Below are 20,369 nucleotides of genomic sequence, written 5' to 3' on the forward strand. Positions count from 1 at the left end.
ATTAAAGGTCTTTTTACCAGGATCACGAAATCCATAAAGCCAAAAAACCAAAAAAACTGGTTTTTGGGGGATTTTTTTCACATTTTCTCACACAAATGAGCTCTGATCTCGAAATTTGGCGTTGGTTGGGGAACTGTTGACTAACGGTAAGCGAGCCAATCCATACATTTTGTCAACCACAAAATGTCACGTAAGGGCAACAATAATTAACCAACCTAAAATGCTTTGTTAGGGTAGTGCTTTCTAAGCAGGCGCCTGCCTGCCTTCCAAGCTTACTAGGCTGGCTGATCATTTTTGAAACGGTATAACTTGAGTTGGTATTACCAACTACGGTGTACGTGGCCAGTTGCCAAGGATGTAAGTAAGCAATAACTTGAGTTGTGTTTACCTGTTCACTCCGTCCTGCTGATTCCCTCTTGATTCTATCCAATGTACATTTCTCCTCCTCCAGTTCCTTCAGCACCTGACTCAGTCTATCCTGTATTGCCTTCTGATCTTGTTGTGCTATAAGCAATGCTTGTTGCTTATCGCCCTCAGCCCGTAGTAAGGCGTCTTCATGCTGTTGGCATATCTTGTCTATGTGGGATTGTAGTTGACATAGGTTAGCTTGTAGACGGGATAGCTCGCAATCTTTCTCCTCCGTGATCTGTTTCACGGTAGCGTGTAACTTCTTCTCCAGGGCAGCACGGACTTGTTCCTGAACGTAGAGAATAGAGATCAAATCAACATTATTCATTTTACTTTCTATTTCAGTAAGTATACGAAACCTCGACGATGTACATAATATATAATGATATTTTTAATTTTTTGGTTGAAAACTTTCCTTGACCATAGTACCGACCCTCGCAGAAAATCAAGAAATTGAGCAGAGTATTTTTTCTACGAGGGATAATCAGCACTTACCTTCTCCTCAGTCAGCTTAGTCACACACTCCTCGTTTTGTTTCTTGAGGTTGCTGATGTGAAATATTATAATCAGCACTTACCTTCTCCTCAGTCAGCTTAGTCACACACTCCTCGTTTTGTTTCTTGAGGTTGCTGATGTGAAATGTTATAATCAGCACTTACCTTCTCCTCAGTCAGCTTAGTCACACACTCCTCGTTTTGTTTCTTGAGGTTGCTGATGTGAAATGTTATAATCAGCACTTACCTTCTCCTCAGTCAGCTTAGTCACACACTCCTCGTTTTGTTTCTTGAGGTTGATCTGAAATGTTATAATCAGCACTCACCTTCTCCTCAGTCAGCTTCGTCACACACTCCTCGTTTTGTTTTTTGAGGTTGCTGATGTGAAATGTTATAATCAGCACTCACCTTCTCCTCAGTCAGCTTAGTCACACACTCCTCGTTTTGTTTCTTGAGGTTGCTGATTTGGTTTTGATAGTCAGCATCTAAACCACTAGCTTGTTGTACTAGACTGGCCTTGGTCTCTTGAGCTCTCTTCTCAGTATCTTCTAGCTCCTTGTTGAGACGAACCACTTGGCCTTTGAGTGACTCCTAAACAGCAAAATAGATATGTGTTAAAAACAGGATGGAATAATAAATGAAGGATATTATGCAAGGAGACCCCGATCCTGTTTAGACTCGTTTTGGGTAAAACCCCTTTTCTAATTGGTATTGCGGAGTATTATTTCATTGCAAAAATGATCATATTAATATTGATCAAGGTACTTACATGAGTTTTGATAAAATCCTCCTAGTACTTGTCCACTGAATCAAAAACTGAAATATTAAAATGCTTTATACAATACAAGTTAGACTTTACTAGGCAAGGCAGAATATAACCCAAAATCCAAAACACAGCTGAAAAAACTTCCACTCTACTGCGAATCGAACCCACAACCTCCCCATTGTCTCACCTGTTTGACCAGTAGCTCCTGTACTTCATGCTCCAGCTGTTCTTTCTTCACATCAGATTGCTCCAGATGAGATTGAGTGTCGAACAAGATGGCTTCTAGAGATTCCTTGTCGCTACGGAGTGATGCCAGTTGTTCCTGTAATCTCTGCAGCTCCTTATCATTGGCTTCTATTGTGATCTGAGGAACATAGGGGAGTGATGCGTTGATAATGGAGGAGTTGCAGTTGGGAAAATATTATTAATAACAAGGTCGATTCCTACGAAAAAAGTTGTGAAAAATCCAAATCTGAGGTCAAAACTCCGAAAAAGTAACTTTTAAAGGTCGAAAATTCAATTTTTAACTGCCGTTCTAATGAAAAAGTTCAAAAAGTTGTGACGTCAGATTTCACGTCAAAATGCGCAGAAACGTTTGCGCACAAACAAACGAAGCGGGAGTCATGAATTATGACGTCATCGCGTGTATTTACACGCCCCCCTCCACCCCCGGGGGCTTCGGGGTTGGATATCTCTAACCGTTTGGTGAAAACCGCGCCTAGATTTGTGGATGCCTGTTTGAAGACCTAAGAACTAGGAACCGTTTATTTTACATTTCATCCAATAAAAGATTTCGTTTCGTTTTGGGCTTTAGTCATCCTTCGCTGTAGAAACCAAATCGCTTTCCCCTGAAATATCCTCATGAAGCTGAGTAATTTATCCAAAGTAAAGACATTCAAACACTAGGTGTAAAGAGATTCAAACGCTAAGCGTAAAGATATCAAATTACAACTTGCCTTCTTGTTATTTTCACTGAGAGCACGCTTGTCAGCTTCCAAGCTTGCAATGAGAACTTCATACTTGCTGATCTGTTCATTCATATCAGATCTGTCCAGTAGTAATCTCTCCATCTCAGCCTCTACATCACCTGTGAATACAAATCAGATACCAAGACTCAAGTCCGATTCTCACAAGAGAGCAGGATACATTCCAGGCTAGTAGGGTTAAAATCATCATAATTTCGTGCATTTGAAACGACAGAACACGTCACGCGTGATTAGATTTACCCGAAGTTACAGCATGTTTACGTAGGAAACCTTTATCAAACAGTTGGCTTAGATGTCTTCATCAGAAAATCTCTTTTCTTGCAAGGAACACCAAAAATGCCTTTCCTGCTAAACTATGACGGGGGATGGAATTCTGATATGACCATCCTTTGATCATGTATTGTATTACTTTCTATTACCCTTACGTATAGGGAACCTATACAAGGTAATGAGAAAGTATTGCAATCGGTCCAAATTTTCAAAATCACCCATCCAGATATTAATCAAAGTCATTGTTACTTAACCCTCGTTTCGTGGAAAAGGATGTATACAAAATATCTCAAGAACGGTTTGTCGTAAAGCGATGAAATTTGGTGTGATATACCGGTGTGTTCACACCAGATTTTTTTTCCTAGATGGAGCATTCCCGCACCTGTGTATTATAATTTTTGATGCCAAAACAAAGATATAAAAGTGGAGTCAGAGATACGGAAATTGGATTCACTGACGGCATACAGCTGATAGCAGCACTGACTCCAAAGAGGAATAGGTTTACAATATATCGGCTTCAGCAAACGGTCTCTTCTTTATTCTTCCTTTAAGTGACCATCTTAACAATAACTAATCACATAACTAAAATAAGTTTTTCAAATTTACGCAAAAAACACCTCCACTCACCTTTGCTCTTTTCAATATGTGCCAGTAGGGTTTGCATTTCCTCTTTATTCTGCTCAAGTAGTTCCTTGGCTAGTTTTGCATTCTTCAGATCTTCATTAGCTATGAGTAAATCTTCACGAAGTCTGCGGTTCATATCTTCCTTGCCGCGTAGTTCTACCTCTCTATATAGAGATGAAAACATATAAGGGTATTAGAAAATCTTTCAAAGGGAAATTTTCATGGAGGAATCATGGGGTGATTTTCAAAGTGATGTCGAATTTTAACGACGATTTCAAGATGTGGGTTGGCAGAGAAAATTTATATACCTATTCAGAATCTCCTTTATATCATCTGCTTTTGAAATTATTAGAATTTTTTTCTCTTGAAAATCGGATTTCTATCCTTTATTATTGGTCCCCATCGAATAATTTCATCATCAAATCTCAAGGCGTTCCAGAAATTGGTCGACGTGTACAAAGCCTCTCCAGCATATTCTATCTTTGAACTTTTCTTTGTTTAGCCTCACCACCATATTATATCGAATAATTTATCAACCTCAAATTAATGACGAGTAAATCCCTTACCTGGCATCCATATCGGAATTAATTCGATCCAATTCGTTCTGAAGGAATAGCTTCTCACTCTGTAGAGATTCGTTTATCTTGGATAATCTCGAGTTATTCTTCTGAACTTTGTCCAAATTGCTGTTGAGTGATTCAACCTGCGGGGTGAGAAGTGGAGCATAAATTATCACAACAATACATGTTAGGTTATCTAAGGAAAATTATAGCAATGCATAGTACATAATTATGTGAGAAGTATAATTGACCGATCATATCATATCATACCAAATTGTAGGTTACCCATTCATACGTAAGATTTGTCTTCTTTGCAAAGCTGCGTTCTCCGCAATTGTGGATAGTAAAAATTCTAACGCATCACAGTTAGTAAAGCTAAATCCCCGGTGTGGTAATGAGGTTGGGTATTTCGTATAAAAATTGAAGTTATAGGTACCTATGATGTGATTTTTGGTAATTTTGCAACAGGGTAAAAATATGTGTTATTTGTTCATGCCCATAAAATCATATGTGTTTATCTGATCTGTCTACGGCCGCTGGCAAAGCTAGCTATGTTACACTTATAAATAACAAATATATTTCGGCCTCCGGCCGCTACTTTTAGTAATAGATCTGTTGTTATTAATAAAAGCGGAGCGAAGCGACTAATTTCGACTAGTATATAAATATATATATCAAAATTAGTTTTCATAGTGAATACGTAGCTTCCTAGTGACCCAAAAAATACAACCCCGACCCAAAGTTGTGACTTTGCCAAGAAATGAATAGCTCACCCCTAAAGGGGATTTAGCTAAAAATCCAGCTGTAAATACGGCTTCACTTACCATCTCATTAATCTCTCGCTTGTTCTTCTCGAGCGCGGATTTCTCAACTCGCAACATCTCAATATTCTTCACCAGCGCTTCCTTCTCGCGCCCCACCTGCGCTAATTGCGCCTTGGTCTGATCCAACTGAGAAGTTAGACTGGTGACTTGCTGACTCATATTGTATTGAGACTCATCTGCTGACTCGTATTGTTTCTTCATTGTGTGCAGTTGTTCACGATGAGTAGCTAGCTTGGTCTGTAAATAATAGAATGGAATAGGACATAATAGGATGAAAGAAAATAGAATAGAAGAAGGAGGAGGGAAAGGTTACATTATATTCCAAGTGAGGCAGCACGTTTGTAAGATATGATTGATCAAGCTATCTATAATATTCAAGGCACTCGCCTTGTAAACAAGAGGTTATGGGTTCAATCCCCGGCGAGGTATGGAACTTTATTCTTTATATTATATAATAATTTGACCTCGTATTGTATTGTAGCCTAGTCCTACTCTAAAGGGACTCTTTAATATTGGATCAGCATAAATAAGCATTACTAAGCACTAACATAAATAAGCATACCTGCCTCGGTCGTGTAGTGGTCAAGGCGCTCGCCTGGTAAACAGGAGGGCGTGGGTTCAATCCCAGCCGAGGTATGGAATTCCTACCTCGGGAATAAAACACAAGTATCCAATAATAATAAAAATCTGGTGTGAACATCACACGACTTTCCTTATCCTATTGAATGGGGCTTATTTGGGTGTTTTGTTGTAACATTTACAATATCTCTAACCGTTTAGTCGATATAGCTGAAAACCGCCAAAATGCGGTCAAAATACCGCCAACCGCAGCACCTATCTTAACCAAACGTTTTGTGTTGCATCCTTGTCACATTTGTGAACTACATACCAAATTTCAAGTCTCTAGCTTATACGTTCTCGAGATATTGTATTGAACTACACCGAAAACCGCCAAAAAGCGGCCGAAATGCCGCCATGTCTCACGGACAAGGAAAGCAAGCACAATCTCACCCAGACCAGATGGTCACCCATGTCTCACGGACACGGAAAGCAAGCACAATCTCACTCAGACCAGATGGTCACCCATGTCTCACGGACACGGAAAGCAAGCACAATCTCATCCAGACCAGATGGTCACCCATGTCTCACGGACACTCAGAATTACAGAGTGTGAAAAACCGGGTGAAATGGTTCCTGTAAAGATTACACAGTAGTGCTTTGCTGGAACTTGGCCTGGCGCACTACCGTGCGCCCAGATATCAACTTCAACATTTAATTGCTAAAGCTATGCACAGCTTAACGTTTTAGGAGCAGCTTGGGCAGAGTTTAACGTTTTGTGACGGGGGTTTACCTCCATTCGGCCTAAAAGTACCTGCCTCCTCATATTAACCTCTCCCTGTCTGAGTGGAGCCGGGAAAAGAAAGCAGCATATGATTACTCATGGCCTCCTATCCGGATACCAAACACATGCAACGTTGCTCAACTTTAATGATGAATAGGGGGCTGTCATGGGACTTTTGTATCACCCTATATGATCAATAGTCAAAGTAAAACTATTAGAGATAGGAAAACCCCCTAAACCATGAAAACATCGTCAATATACTACTTAAATCATCTTTATAAACATAAGCGTGAGACATGCTCAGTTTGCTCAGTGTATATCTATGTAAAATATGCTAGGTAAGGTTTTCAAATAGGTTTTCCATTTCCTAATTTATTTGTTTTACAAACGCCAAGGGGTGGGTTATGAAATCACGTCACGTCATTATACTGGGGAGCTCAGACCCCTGTGGAACTTGGCTTAGCGCACTACTTTGCGTTCAGGTTTATTCCGGGTTACTCTTTGAGATTAAAGTTAATCCGACTGGATTAAATAATAGGAGGAACGACATTTGACGGAAATAAGACCTACATCCAGAAATATAGAAAAAAAACTCGTAGTTATTTGGAACGTAAAATTTGACATTTATTCTATGAAATTAAAATGTGAATAGTAGGTACACAATTAGACAGGCAAGGGTTGGTCGCATGAGTTTGAAATTGTAGAATGTTCTTGAAACGCAGCATCCTCCAGGGTTTATTTGTCAGGTTTATATTAGACATCCTATGTATTAACAACATGTTTTTTTTTTTTTTTTTTTTTTTTTTTTTTTTTTTTTTTTAAAATTTTCCTTACCTCTTTCCTAAATGTAACACTAGGTTTGATGGAAGTAGAAGGACGAGCACTAAACGTCGCGTGTCGCTTCAGAGGAGCCGGTCTAGACGGTATCTGTAATCAGAGGAGAAGAGATCAAGGATAAAGTTTTCGCCTGTGGCTCAGTCCACATTAGAATCTACAAATTCAGGCACTCCTGGAAGGAACACATTATAATTCCCAAGTAGTAGAGCTGTAGATCTTCTAGCTGGAAGACTTCTGGATTGGAGAGTTGGAAGCTTAGATTTGCCGCGGTGGTGTAGTGGTCAAGGCGCTGCGCTGGCCTGGTAAACATGAGGTCACGGGTTCAACCATGGACCGAGACATGGAATTTTATCATTTATTTAAGAATTTGGCCACGTCTTATACATAACCGGAACTTGGACTAACGCACTGCCTGCGAATAGATAGCGTTTAAGGGTAAACAAATTTGATGATTCGACTTCTAGTGTAAGTTTACACGAAACGAGATTGACTTATGTCGTCTAAATCCAGCAGCTTAAGGGTTAGGTGGTAGAGATCGTCCAAGCTATATCACCTAATGGGTACCTTCCACTTAAACCTCCGTTGTTATTAAATTCCTCATGTTCCCAACACTTTCTCTAATGGCATGTGATGTGTAGTAAATCTACACATTTATTGTTTTTTTTTTTTTTAAGGTTCAAAATCAACCCTTCTTCAATTTGATTCTTTAGAGTGATTTACAGGTTTATAAGTATTCTTAAAGAAGAAGAAGAAGAAGAAGAAGAAGAAGAAGAAGAAGAAGAAGAAGAAGAAGAAGAAGAAGAAGAAGAAGAAGAAGTACAAGAAGAAGAAGAAGAAGAAGAAGAAGAAGAAGAAGAAGAAGAAGAAGAAGAAGAAGAAGAAGAAGAAGAAGAAGAAGTACTCAAAATGTGTCACCTCTTTTTTTAGATATAGCTACCTACATAAGACGTGTAGATACTTTTACTTTTATTTCTGTTTTGATGTACACATGTGTATTTTGTAGTGTCACCTATTTAGGCAAAGTCTCAGCTTAGGCAAAAAAAATCCGAGTGAGGTCTACAGTTCACAGAACCACTAATTCCTACCTAGGTGGTACACCAGGTTGACTCAGATGTACATGAGGTTGCATAACAGAGGATATTACATCCTTGCCCTCTGCATCCTGAATGACTGCCCGAGCAATATCTCGCAATGTATTCTGTAGCAACTCTAACTCTTGCTGCATCTCCTCTACCAGAAGTACATTCTGATCTGCTTCCTCTACTCTAGCCTCCTAGAAACAGAATTCAATAAGAATATTAAATACTTTGATAAAATTGAAAGATTAATATGTACAGCATGAAATATGAAAAGAATATGATCAAGCAAAATTACCCGAAAAATGTTAGTCTGTCAGGACAAAAATTTCAAGTTTGTTTTTATGAATATTCTTCTTTAACAAAATAGCCCCTCCAATTGTCATTCCATTTCCTTAACAACTGCACTACTTACTGGGACTTTACTCTTACCAAGGTGTGAATACGTTTGAGTAGTTCCTCCACTCTCTCTTCCTTCTGTTTGCTTTCGTTAGCCATTGCATTGTTTTCACTCTTCAAGACAGTCACTTGGGATTTGAGCTCCGAATTCTCTTTCACCAGTTTATCCTTTTCCTGGGGAATCGAAAAATAATGCTTTCAAAATTTCAAACCCATTTTAATGGCAGGTTACTAAACTACTGGAAAATAACAAAGCCCAGGCAAAATTTGTTGAAGGTTGTCCCAAAAAGAAGTTTCTGGAGTGCAAGTTAGTTAGTTGTCGAGTTTCCACACTTCCTTTTCTATACGTTATGATTTGACGTTGACACTGGTTTTCCCGGACACGGAAAGTGTGTATATAAGTTATCTAATCTTGTAACCTAGGGTAACTAAATAAAGTTATTTATTATTATGTTAAGGCGGTCTCTTCCTGATCCCTTATGTGCCGCGTCAATTTTAGTTTAGGACTATTGCACTAAACTAAATAAAGTTACTATAACAAACAATTAGAAGCGCAACGTTTGTCTCTTACCGCATTAGTAGCGCTAGATCCAGCACTTAGCGCTACCAAACCATTACAAGCGCCACTCATTTGTCTCGTAGACTGGTTCAGATCAGATCGGATCTTGCTGAGATCCTGCTCAGTAGCGGATTGCATGGCAGTGAAGGATCGCTTTATATCTACTACATCTCTCCATAGAGCTAACAGACGGGCATGTTCCGAGGAGTAGTAGTCGTTGAAATACTAGGGACAGAATAGACAGCAAGGTAGAGTCAATCAATATGGACAGAATAGACAGAAATGTAAAGTCCACCAGTATCCAAACAGTTTTAATCAATCCATGTTATGCCTCTCAGATGGGCGAGAAAAGACAATACTTCCCATTTATTAAGGGCTGGTTCAAAGACAATACTTCCCATTTATTAAGTGCTGGTTCAAAACCAGAAAAATTAAACAAAATCAGACAAACTGTTCGAGTTTATTATTATTATTATTATTATTATTATTATTATTATTATTATTATTATTATTATTATTATTATTATTATTATTATTATTATTATTATTATTATTATTATTATTATTATTATTATTATTATTATTATTATTATTATTATTATTATTATTATTATTATTATTATTATTATTATTATTATTATTATTATTATTATTATTATTATTATTATTATTATTATTATTATTATTATTATTATTATTATTATTATTATTATTATTATTATTATTATTATTATTATTATTATTATTATTATTATTATTATTATTATTATTATTATTATTATTATTATTAAAAAGATGAGTGTTTCACCGCCGTTTTTTTCGTAGCGATGAAACAACTGCTACATTAGACGCTTGTGGTCTGTGTCGTAGCATACCCATCCCGTAGTATGCCTCTCATCAGATGAGCGAGAAGAGACACAATACTTCCCATTTAGGTGCTGGGTCAACACGAGAACACCAGAAAGTAACCCGTTGAAAGTTATTGTGAAACAATCAAACAAAGAGACAAAAGCCAAACTATTTATCCTGAATAGATAATGTTCGTTCTTGGAACGGCTGGCTTTCTCTTATTAGCAGTTGCAGTTCCCTCTATCAAACCTCTTGAAGAAAATAATAATCCTACCTGCTCCTCTTCAATCCAATCCTTCTCCTTCATAGCCATCTCCTCTCTAAGATGCGTCCAGTCGGTAGTTAACTTCTCCAGATCATTAGTGAGAGCCTCGTTAGTATGATGAGCCTCATCCAGCTGCTCCTTGTATACCGAGTTCATCTTACGCAGCTTCTCATTTCTGTCGAATCAGACCAATAAGTCATGATGGATTAGTTTATGAACAGTCATATTAGATTAATACAAATATAGAAAATAACTTTTACACTTCAAAGGTAGGTATGAGTTACCGAGGCATCCATCCATAGGCATGCTTTCCTGTTTAGTACCGTTTTATCCCAAATACAGATAGAAATTCCCGGTTTTCAGATATTCCCCTTTATTAATGCTTAAAAAGACACCTTCCTGCAAAATTTCTGCTTTCTAGGTCGTCTTATCTCATCATGTACTAAGTAGGTACTAAGGAGAACAGAAATCCTTAAATTTAGGCAATTTCTGCTTGTTTATTCCCGTTTGTTCCCAGTTAGGGGTAGAAAATCCCGGTTTCGCACTCAATCTCACAGCAAAAAGTCGCACTCAACCTCTTGATTTAGCCTGGGAAAAGTGTCCAAGAATGGATCAACATTGAATACAACAAAATCTCACTACTTACTCTCGTCTCTCATCATCAAGGCGGCGTAGGGCAGTGTTCAAATCCTGAATCCTCTCCTCTCTCATTTCTCTCAGATGTGCTTGAGCCGCATCTAATGCAGACGGTAGGGGGGTAGAGGGGAGGGGACCCAGGTAGGAGGAAGTAGAGGGGGCCTCACGCTCCAACTCCAACTCCTTGCAGCGCTGCTTGTACTGTAACAACTGAGAGGAAACAAAATATGATGTGAAACCCACAGTAGACATTAGCCGTCGGATACACAGACAGTTTTGGGAGAAAACCGCCATTGAGAATCACATTTTGAACTGAGAGCTGAAAGCCAATTTTGCTGAAACAGATCACGTGCTCGTGTCTATTTAGGGGTGCTCAGCCTCGTGAGGGCAACTGAGGAGCCGCTAGCAGGTTGAAACATAACAGCCTGATAGATGATCTCACCGGAAAACAATCTAACTTAACCTTCCGATACACAAGTTAGGCATTTAACCATCAATACACATAGGTTCAAAAAGGCAGGTAATCCTTGAATACACAACTAACCTTCGCTTGCAGCTTGCTGACTAGGGCGGCTTGCTGTTCCAATACACATAGGTTCAAAAAGGCAGGTAATCCTTGAATACACAACTAACCTTCGCTTGCAGCTTGCTGACTAGGGCGGCTTGCTGTTGTTGCGAGGTTCGGTAAGCCTCAAGCTTCTTCCTATTGATGACCGACTCCTCATCTAACTTCCGCTGCAGATCAGAATTCTGACGTAACAAATGGGAGGAGTCTACGCCATGGGAGGTGGAGCCTAGGGGCGTGTCCTCGTAGTCACGTAGAGAGTAATCCATCTTGTCCTTCAGACGATCGTGAGGCTGAAATCATTCGGCAATATTCGGGCAATGAGGGGAGGAATGATTTAAGCTTGATTATATTCGTCGCAATATTCTGTATTTCACTCGGAGTAATCACTAATGAGAGTAAAGAGTTTTGACTGTCACTAGTATAGAGTAGTCCAACAGTTTTTGTATCCCTTCATTGACTATTGGGTGTTGGGTTTATCTGATTATCATCCTTACCTCTTTCCTAAATGAATCGTCGAGTTCAAACTGAGAACTGACCCTCCTGTCTGGTGACAAGATCAGTGCCCAATGGAATAAATGGTCGATTCCAATGTAAAAAGTTGGGAAAAATCCAAATCTGAGGTCAAAACTCCGAAAAAATAACTGTGTTCGAAAATTCAATTTTTAATTGCCGTTCAAATGAAAAAGTTGAAAGGGTTGTGACGTCAGATTTCACGTCGAAATGCGCAGAAACGTTTGCGCACAAACAAAGGAAGCGGGAGTAATGAATTATGACGTCATCGCCTACGGGAGCGTATGCCGTGACATCAAAGTTCACGATTTACCGGCATTTTTTAATCGATTTTGGGGATCTAGAAGTCGTAGAAGAAAAAAAATTCCGTTAGTCCTCATTTTTCCTGCTCTATGACTTTGAAACATCACCCAAGTAAGCGGAACTGATCTATTGCTCACTTTAATGTCACTCCTGTGTTTAATGTAATAATTTTGAAAATCTCGCCATCACACCCCGTATAACTCAATCCCAAAAGCAGCACCATAGTTACAGCGTGAGTTATGTCAATAGCATACGAGTATAACACACAGGTAGTCGAAACTTACTATCACTATGTCTATAACTATAGCTAATACTACTATCTTCATGCTTAGAGGTCTATGCCCTATTCCTCACATGATATCTCTAGCATTGGTATCTGTATCTGTACAGCTATTTTCTGCTTTCACTTGGTTTTCCCTATCTATCGGATGAAGTGAAGAGGAGAGGCATGAAATTTCAATTTCATAAATTTACTCGTAAGTACATATTTGACCACGTTTTCTTCTTCTTCTTCTTCTTCTTCTTCTTCTTCCCTTTTCTTTGACTTTTCCCGTGTTCAGACGGAGTCAGCGTTTTTCGTCAGCCTCTCAATCAGACCCTATTGCTTTGGGCTGACATTTGGTTTTGGTTAAAAAAAAAAATAATAATAATAATAATAAAAAAAAAATAAGAGTGGATGCCTTTCAGTCCGTCCTTCCTTCATTATTACAATAGTAATAAAAAGGTATAAGGGACGGACTATTGTATTCGCCTCGGTGTCGTCTGTCGGTCGGTCTGTCGGTCTGTCTGTCCCCATAGAAGGGCTTATCCAAACCTGGTCGACCTATATATCAAATTAAAGGTCTTTTTGGTAACTTGGACTCATGTGGGGAACTTTGGGCTCGAGCACGATGAATGGCCTCGGAGACCGACTTCTAATGGCCAGGGCCACAATCTGAGATTAAATTTGACTTAAAAGGAAAACCAACTTTGTCTGTTTGTGATTATGAACAGTTAGTTTGATTTTGATGAAACTTGGTACACAAATCCTCACACGAAGGAAAATTACTTGCTTATAATTTGTTGGCTCCCACTGGGCCCAAACAGGATCCTTGATAGTGCTTTCAAGTCCTGGTGGGGTCTAACAGTTAACAGAATCACCACCCAAGACAGATTAAAGGCTCAATTTTTCCTTCGTTAATAAGGATGTAAACGATTATAAATCAATTACCTAAATTCAAACTTTATTGTGTTCCCACGTTACTCCCAAGTGATGCAATATTACCCCTCGTTACGGTACTCTTCAGTACCAAGTTCATGCTTGTAGGCATTCCCAAACTTTCAGCTTTTTTACGTTTTTCATAGTTTGTATAGAACACGAGAGATCATTCTATATTTACGTTATTTATTTTAATTAATAAATAAAACCTTTTTTTATACTTTCCAGTAGGGTATGTAACGTTAAAGGCTGGGTACCTTCAAAGCGCTATCTCGGATTAGCACTTTCTTCAGAACTTTACTTGGGAATGTGGAGCTAAGGATTTTATAAGAAGAAGATAAGAAGAAAGCCATGTTGTTTATTTAATTGTTGAACTAAATTATAAACTTCTAAGGCCGAAAAGGTATCACACTAGGCTTGCTACCAGAGGTCCCCGGTTCGTTTCCCAGCAAAGCACAATTATGTAGTCGAAAAAATTTCGGCTCTGTGCTTGGAATACGGGGTGCACTCAGCCCCGTGAGAACTTTCTTTAAAATCATTTTGTTGTACCTACTACTCTTGTCCTGTTGTTCCTTTTTCATTACCTATTATCATTATTTGCAATTGATAGGTCAATAACCTTTTCATTTCAAATATGTACATATTTTTTATTTTTTATTTTTTTTTAATAATAATAATAATAATAATAATAATAACCGTGAAAAAGCTTCAAGCCTTTTTTCATTACTATTTTATTTGACGTTATAAAATGAAGAAGTAGCACAAACCCCTCTCAATTGACGAGACAAGAGATATAGGTAATTAGGTATTCATTTACATACCTATAGCTGTACGTAAACCTATAACATACCTTTACTCAAGCTTTAACAACTCTAAATTCTAAATAGATTCCAGTAGTAGTAGAAATCTACAGGGTGAACATGAAAAACGTAACCAAAAGCCTAGGGTAGATTCCTGAGGTCATTTTCAATGAAAAACATGCCATAACTTTTTTACGTATGTCGCTTAGTTTTCGAGATATCCGCCATTTTGTTTTTTCTTTAAAATACACGACTTTCCCTTAATAAACCGGTCAGATATCGGAAACCAAGCGAGATACGAAAAAAGTTATAGAATGTTTTTTATTGGAAATGACCTCAGGAATCTACCCTAGGCTTTTGGTTACGTTTTTCATGTTCACCCTGTATAATGTACTGCGTTTACGTTGGAATTTTTCCATTACGATCATTATTACTTCGGCTTTCGAAAGCAATGTGGTATGTTCCAAGTTGAAAGCATATCGGCGCTTAAGAAATTCTAGTGCCTATCAAACATTCTTTCAAAAAAAAAAAAAAAAAAAAAAAATGAGTGTTTAACACTTTCTAATGAATTTTACAAGAACGTTAACTTCACTCACTTCTCACTTCACAGCTCAAGTTATACAACACAAAGCACATGAGAACATTGCGGGTTGCATAGCCAGGCGCTAGGTTAGTACTGATAACGTAATTAGTCTGTGGTAACGAAAACATGGGACCAGGGGTAACTAAACTGTGCCCCAGCGTGGTCCGCATATTAGGAAGGTTACAAACCCCGGACCCAATTCTTCAAAAGATTCTCTCCTTGCACATTTGAGAAGAGCACGATAGTTTTAACCAGAAAAAAAGGTCAAAAATATTTTTGTCCCCCTAGATTGCCCAACCTCACATAGTGGCATGGTTCCCGGTTTGATTCTCACTATCGACCAAATATATTTGCATTCGTATCTAGCTTGTGAATGTTTCTACGGGTTACTTTCTGGTGTTCTCATGTTGACCCATAACCTAAATGGAATTAGGTATTGTATCTCTTCTCTCCCATCTGATGAGGGGACACTATGGGATGGACATTGGACATACTACTTCACACAGACCCGTAGAGCCCAATGGAGTAGATTTTTCATTGCTACGGAAAAAGGGACCCCCACAGCGTGAACAATTTTGGAAACCCCTAACTTGAAGACTTAGCGCGGAATGGAGAACAAATTAAAATTTAAAGTACATCATGCAAAATGGGAAAAAGTTCAAAGTTTTCAGTTTATTGTTCAAGTAGAAAAGAAAAATCAAGTTGCAAAAAAAAGTTTCTGCATCTTGCGGTATTTGTGTAGGTTTATTGTTGTTATGTATTTATTTATCTACATTACCTACATAGTAAATAGGTACCTATACTTATACAAGATTGTACGTACCTCGGAACCGCTATGCCTCGGGAACGGAAAATTTCCGCCCCAGTCAATATTCAAATCCAACACTTCACGGTTGAAAGTCAGTACTTTGGAAAGACATTTTTAATAAGAAGATATAATTGACAAAGTTGAAATTCAAATTACTGTTGCATACCTACTCAAAGGTTGAACTGACCAAACTTACCTATCTTGTCTCGCTGTATCCTTATCTATGTAGTTTTGATTTCATGCTTTTCGTTAAAAAAAATTAATCAGAATAAAAACTGTCACGAAATAAAAGAACGAATGCTGCTGTTTTCAGTTATCACAACATTTTTGAAATAAAAAATATCAAGCAACAGAGGAACAAAAAACAAAGTTACATTAAAAGCAACAAGAACCTTGGTAACAATATTGTTTCAAATAATAATAGGGAATATGTAAATATATTATTTGATAAACAATATCTACTTATCTACCTATCAATCCATCTATCCAATCTACTTATCTATCCAGATAAACAAGCTATCCAAAACTAAATAAATAATATGTATAAAATGTAAAAAAAAAAAAAAAAAAAAAAAAAAAAAAACGTTACTGATTTTGGTGTCCCAAAAATTGCAATATCCAAATGTAAAAAAAAAAAAAAAAAAAAAAAACGTTACTGATTTTGGGGTCCTAAAAATTCCAATATCCTGATTTAATAAAATTGGTGTACCACAATTTGATCTACAGTTGTACAGTAAACCAGAGTAAAAGTATTTGGCCTGGTGTTAACTCACCCGAGGCATTTCCCGTGCAGTAGGTGACGTTGGCAGTGATGATACCGGTACAAACTCAGGCAGAGAATTGGAGCCCAAATCCTCAAGATCTATCTCCCAAGGCAGGCATAGAGGGGCACGGGATCTCGCAGCCAGATACGGCAAATTATCCTCCTCCCCTCCCTCTCCCCACCCGGGGGCCCCCTCCCCCCAACTCATCCCTCCCTCGGGTTTATTGCATGTTTATGTCATATTTTTGTTGGCTTTTTTCTTCGTTCTGTGTATTTCTTGTACGTTTTTTTCGTTTTCGTATTTTTTTAACCAATAAATACGTACGAGTTCTGGGAAACGTAAGTGAAGGTCGGATTGGGGTAACTTGGACTCATGTGGGGAACTTTGGGCTCGAGCACGATGAATGGCCTCGGAGACCGACTTCTAATGGCCAGGGCCACAATCTGAGATTAAATTTGACTTAAAAGGAAAACCAACTTTGTCTGTTTGTGATTATGAACAGTTAGTTTGATTTTGATGAAACTTGGTACACAAATCCTCACACGAAGGAAAATTACTTGCTTATAATTTGTTGGCTCCCACTGGGCCCAAACAGGATCCTTGATAGTGCTTTCAAGTCCTGGTGGGGTCTAACAGTTAACAGAATCACCACCCAAGACAGATTAAAGGCTCAATTTTTCCTTCGTTAATAAGGATGTAAACGATTATAAATCAATTACCTAAATTCAAACTTTATTGTGTTCCCACGTTACTCCCAAGTGATGCAATATTACCCCTCGTTACGGTACTCTTCAGTACCAAGTTCATGCTTGTAGGCATTCCCAAACTTTCAGCTTTTTTACGTTTTTCATAGTTTGTATAGAACACGAGAGATCATTCTATATTTACGTTATTTATTTTAATTAATAAATAAAACCTTTTTTTATACTTTCCAGTAGGGTATGTAACGTTAAAGGCTGGGTACCTTCAAAGCGCTATCTCGGATTAGCACTTTCTTCAGAACTTTACTTGGGAATGTGGAGCTAAGGATTTTATAAGAAGAAGATAAGAAGAAAGCCATGTTGTTTATTTAATTGTTGAACTAAATTATAAACTTCTAAGGCCGAAAAGGTATCACACTAGGCTTGCTACCAGAGGTCCCCGGTTCGTTTCCCAGCAAAGCACAATTATGTAGTCGAAAAAATTTCGGCTCTGTGCTTGGAATACGGGGTGCACTCAGCCCCGTGAGAACTTTCTTTAAAATCATTTTGTTGTACCTACTACTCTTGTCCTGTTGTTCCTTTTTCATTACCTATTATCATTATTTGCAATTGATAGGTCAATAACCTTTTCATTTCAAATATGTACATATTTTTTATTTTTTATTTTTTTTTAATAATAATAATAATAATAATAATAATAATAATAATAATAATAATAAAAAATAAATATGAGAGTTAGAAATATCACTAGCAATAAATGCGAGCTGCTGTAGGTATACTCGTAGCATTACGAAATAGGAATAGGTTTGTATTTGTACAGACCCATCTTTGTATGAAATGACTTTCCATTTCATGCGAATACCTAATAGTCATACAAAATACCCATTGAAACTATAACTATACCTACATAGAAGTCATACAAAATTGAAAAACTATGCTTACAGTAAGTACAAGTACATACATACCTAGTGTAATAAAATTGTAACAAAATTCCACAGAGCTTCAATAAAGAACAGGAAAATATGTTCCTGTTCCTAGTTTCAAACGTAATGTGTACTAACTAATGCTGAAGTACCTGTACAAGTAGAGGTATGTTTATTTGTATATGGATATGGTACAGACATTTCTCAAGACATCATGTATTGAAAGAGTGTGCCATATTTCATTAAATTTGGATTAGCAGTTCGAGAGGTATGGCGGAACAAGAAGATGTTAGGTTTTGGGCCCCTGCGTGATTTCCATTTGGCGGATCTATCTCAATACAAGAACTCATAAAAATGTCCTTTACGTGAACATCTTTGCCAAATTTCATTAAAATAACACAAACCGTCCGAGCGTGAGTGGTTGGCATGATTTTGAACAACAGGCTGACAAACTAAATGAAAAATCTTCGAGTTAAAACATGGAATTCACTTCGTTTGTTCAATGAATATAATAAATAGATACACAAGTATGTAACATTTAATGTTGTTTACTTTCTTATCACATAAAGTGCGTAGCATCTTCTCAACTTTATTTTCTCGCCTGTACATATTTCAAACTTGGTACCAGTTAGATCACGTGATACCTATATACTTTCTTATCTTTTCCAAATAACACATTTCAATAGGTAATACCGCTCTAGTAATAATTATTATTACACCCATAAAGCTATAACATAACATAATTCCAAATAGTTTTACTATTAGAATTATTCAAACGGTATCTTTCAGCTCTCTTAGTTTATGCACATAATACTGTTCCAAAGTTACATAATATGTACTAATTGGTTCATAATAATTCATATCTTCATGCTTTGTAAAATATTTAGAAGAGAGATCAGATAGGTATATGCTTGAGAAAACACCTTTGTAGATTTGATAAGATATCTATCAAATAAATAACTAGATAAACGATTTGAATTAGGTTGATTCTCCCAAGCTCTGACTTTTTGGGCAACAAATTGTGATTAAAAGATTTGTCAAATATTCAAATGTCTATTTTTAGTCCGTCCTTCCTTCATTATTACAATAGTAATAAAAAGGTATAAGGGACGGACTATTGTATTCGCCTCGGTGTCGTCTGTCGGTCGGTCTGTCGGTCTGTCTGTCCCCATAGAAGGGCTTATCCAAACCTGGTCGACCTATATATCAAATTAAAGGTCTTTTTACCAGGAACACGAAAATGGTGGTGCAAATTTTGTCCAGAAAACCATAGAGTCAAAAAACCAAAAAAACTGGTTTTTGGGGGATTTTTTTCACATTTTCTCACACAAATGAGCTCTGATCTCGAAATTTGTCGCGACGACCTATGAACTCAAAGCGAGAAAGTTTTAGATAACACTTCAGCCGATCATTTAAGACCGGTTTTAGCGTTACCTATGTTAAGCTACGCCGAGAAAGGCCAATAAATGGATGGGTGACATTATATTGGGAATAAAGGGAGAACGGGCTCCAGTCTTGATTTTAAATCATTACATGAAAGTAAAATAAAAAAATCAAATCAAGAATAATAATAAACTGAATATTAAACAAATTAGGTAGGTACAAAGGTATTCTTTAACCATGATCGAATAAACTACGGGCTAAAAAATTCCCGGAGGGACGGGATCTTAAAGAATTCGGGCTATACGAAAGTTGAACCTTGTATGGTGTAACGAAAGGCTTTCGGCTTCATTATTACTAGCATTACCTTTTTAAGGTTGCATTTGCGTCATGTAATATGTCCCACTTGTACTTTGTGCATTGGTTGTCGGATCCCATCTAAGGACTCCAGGTAAAGGTTATTTTTGTAAGATATTGCAAAAAAAGCATAGGAGCGAACCAAAGCTATAGACTGGCCAAATGGAATGTCCCCTTTCAGCGACATAAAATTTCTTTTTTTGTTTACCGCCTATAGAGCTTTGTGATTCGCTAGTATGCATTTTTTCAATACCGTACAAAAGTAACTTTACTTTGAGTCCTTAGATGGGGATCCAAAACCAATGCAAAAAGTACAAGTGGATGGACATCTAATATGTCTGACGTTTGATAAATCTTATATTCTAACCCTCCATCTCGAACTTGTATCCATACAAATCCTGTGATGCATGTCGGTATCCTGTTCATTTACTTTATGGATCTATTGATTTTGCAAACAGAGCAGTTACCTCTCCCCAACACGGTGAAGAAAGCGCTGATTTCTATTGAACCTGTTTATTTTACTCGAGTACTTTAGTTTCTCGTACTTCGAACAAGTGTCTCTGTATGTTGTTTGCCCCG

The 20,369-nt window shown here is 37.6% G+C and overlaps 1 protein-coding gene across 1 annotated transcript in view; it reads right to left on the minus strand.

Annotated features, from left to right (window-relative positions):
• Positions 1-16,636, minus strand: part of LOC103508972 (rootletin) — a 33,504-nt gene extending 16,868 nt beyond the window's left edge. The window contains 18 exon segments of the mRNA XM_026823434.1: positions 389-697; positions 1,311-1,493; positions 1,856-2,032; positions 2,625-2,755; positions 3,552-3,712; positions 4,115-4,251; positions 4,933-5,175; positions 7,109-7,201; positions 7,517-7,523; positions 8,197-8,384; positions 8,620-8,760; positions 9,158-9,370; positions 10,269-10,434; positions 10,906-11,105; positions 11,529-11,753; positions 11,958-12,007; positions 14,871-14,967; positions 16,439-16,636. Of these exon segments, the coding sequence (XP_026679235.1) occupies positions 389-697; positions 1,311-1,493; positions 1,856-2,032; positions 2,625-2,755; positions 3,552-3,712; positions 4,115-4,251; positions 4,933-5,175; positions 7,109-7,201; positions 7,517-7,523; positions 8,197-8,384; positions 8,620-8,760; positions 9,158-9,370; positions 10,269-10,434; positions 10,906-11,105; positions 11,529-11,753; positions 11,958-12,007; positions 14,871-14,967; positions 16,439-16,636 (2,919 nt within the window).
• Between the last annotated feature and the right edge of the window lie 3,733 nt (positions 16,637-20,369).

This window comes from Diaphorina citri, unplaced genomic scaffold (genome assembly GCF_000475195.1).
Source record: "Diaphorina citri unplaced genomic scaffold, Diaci psyllid genome assembly version 1.1 scaffold454, whole genome shotgun sequence".
Taxonomy (NCBI): domain Eukaryota; kingdom Metazoa; phylum Arthropoda; class Insecta; order Hemiptera; family Psyllidae; genus Diaphorina; species Diaphorina citri.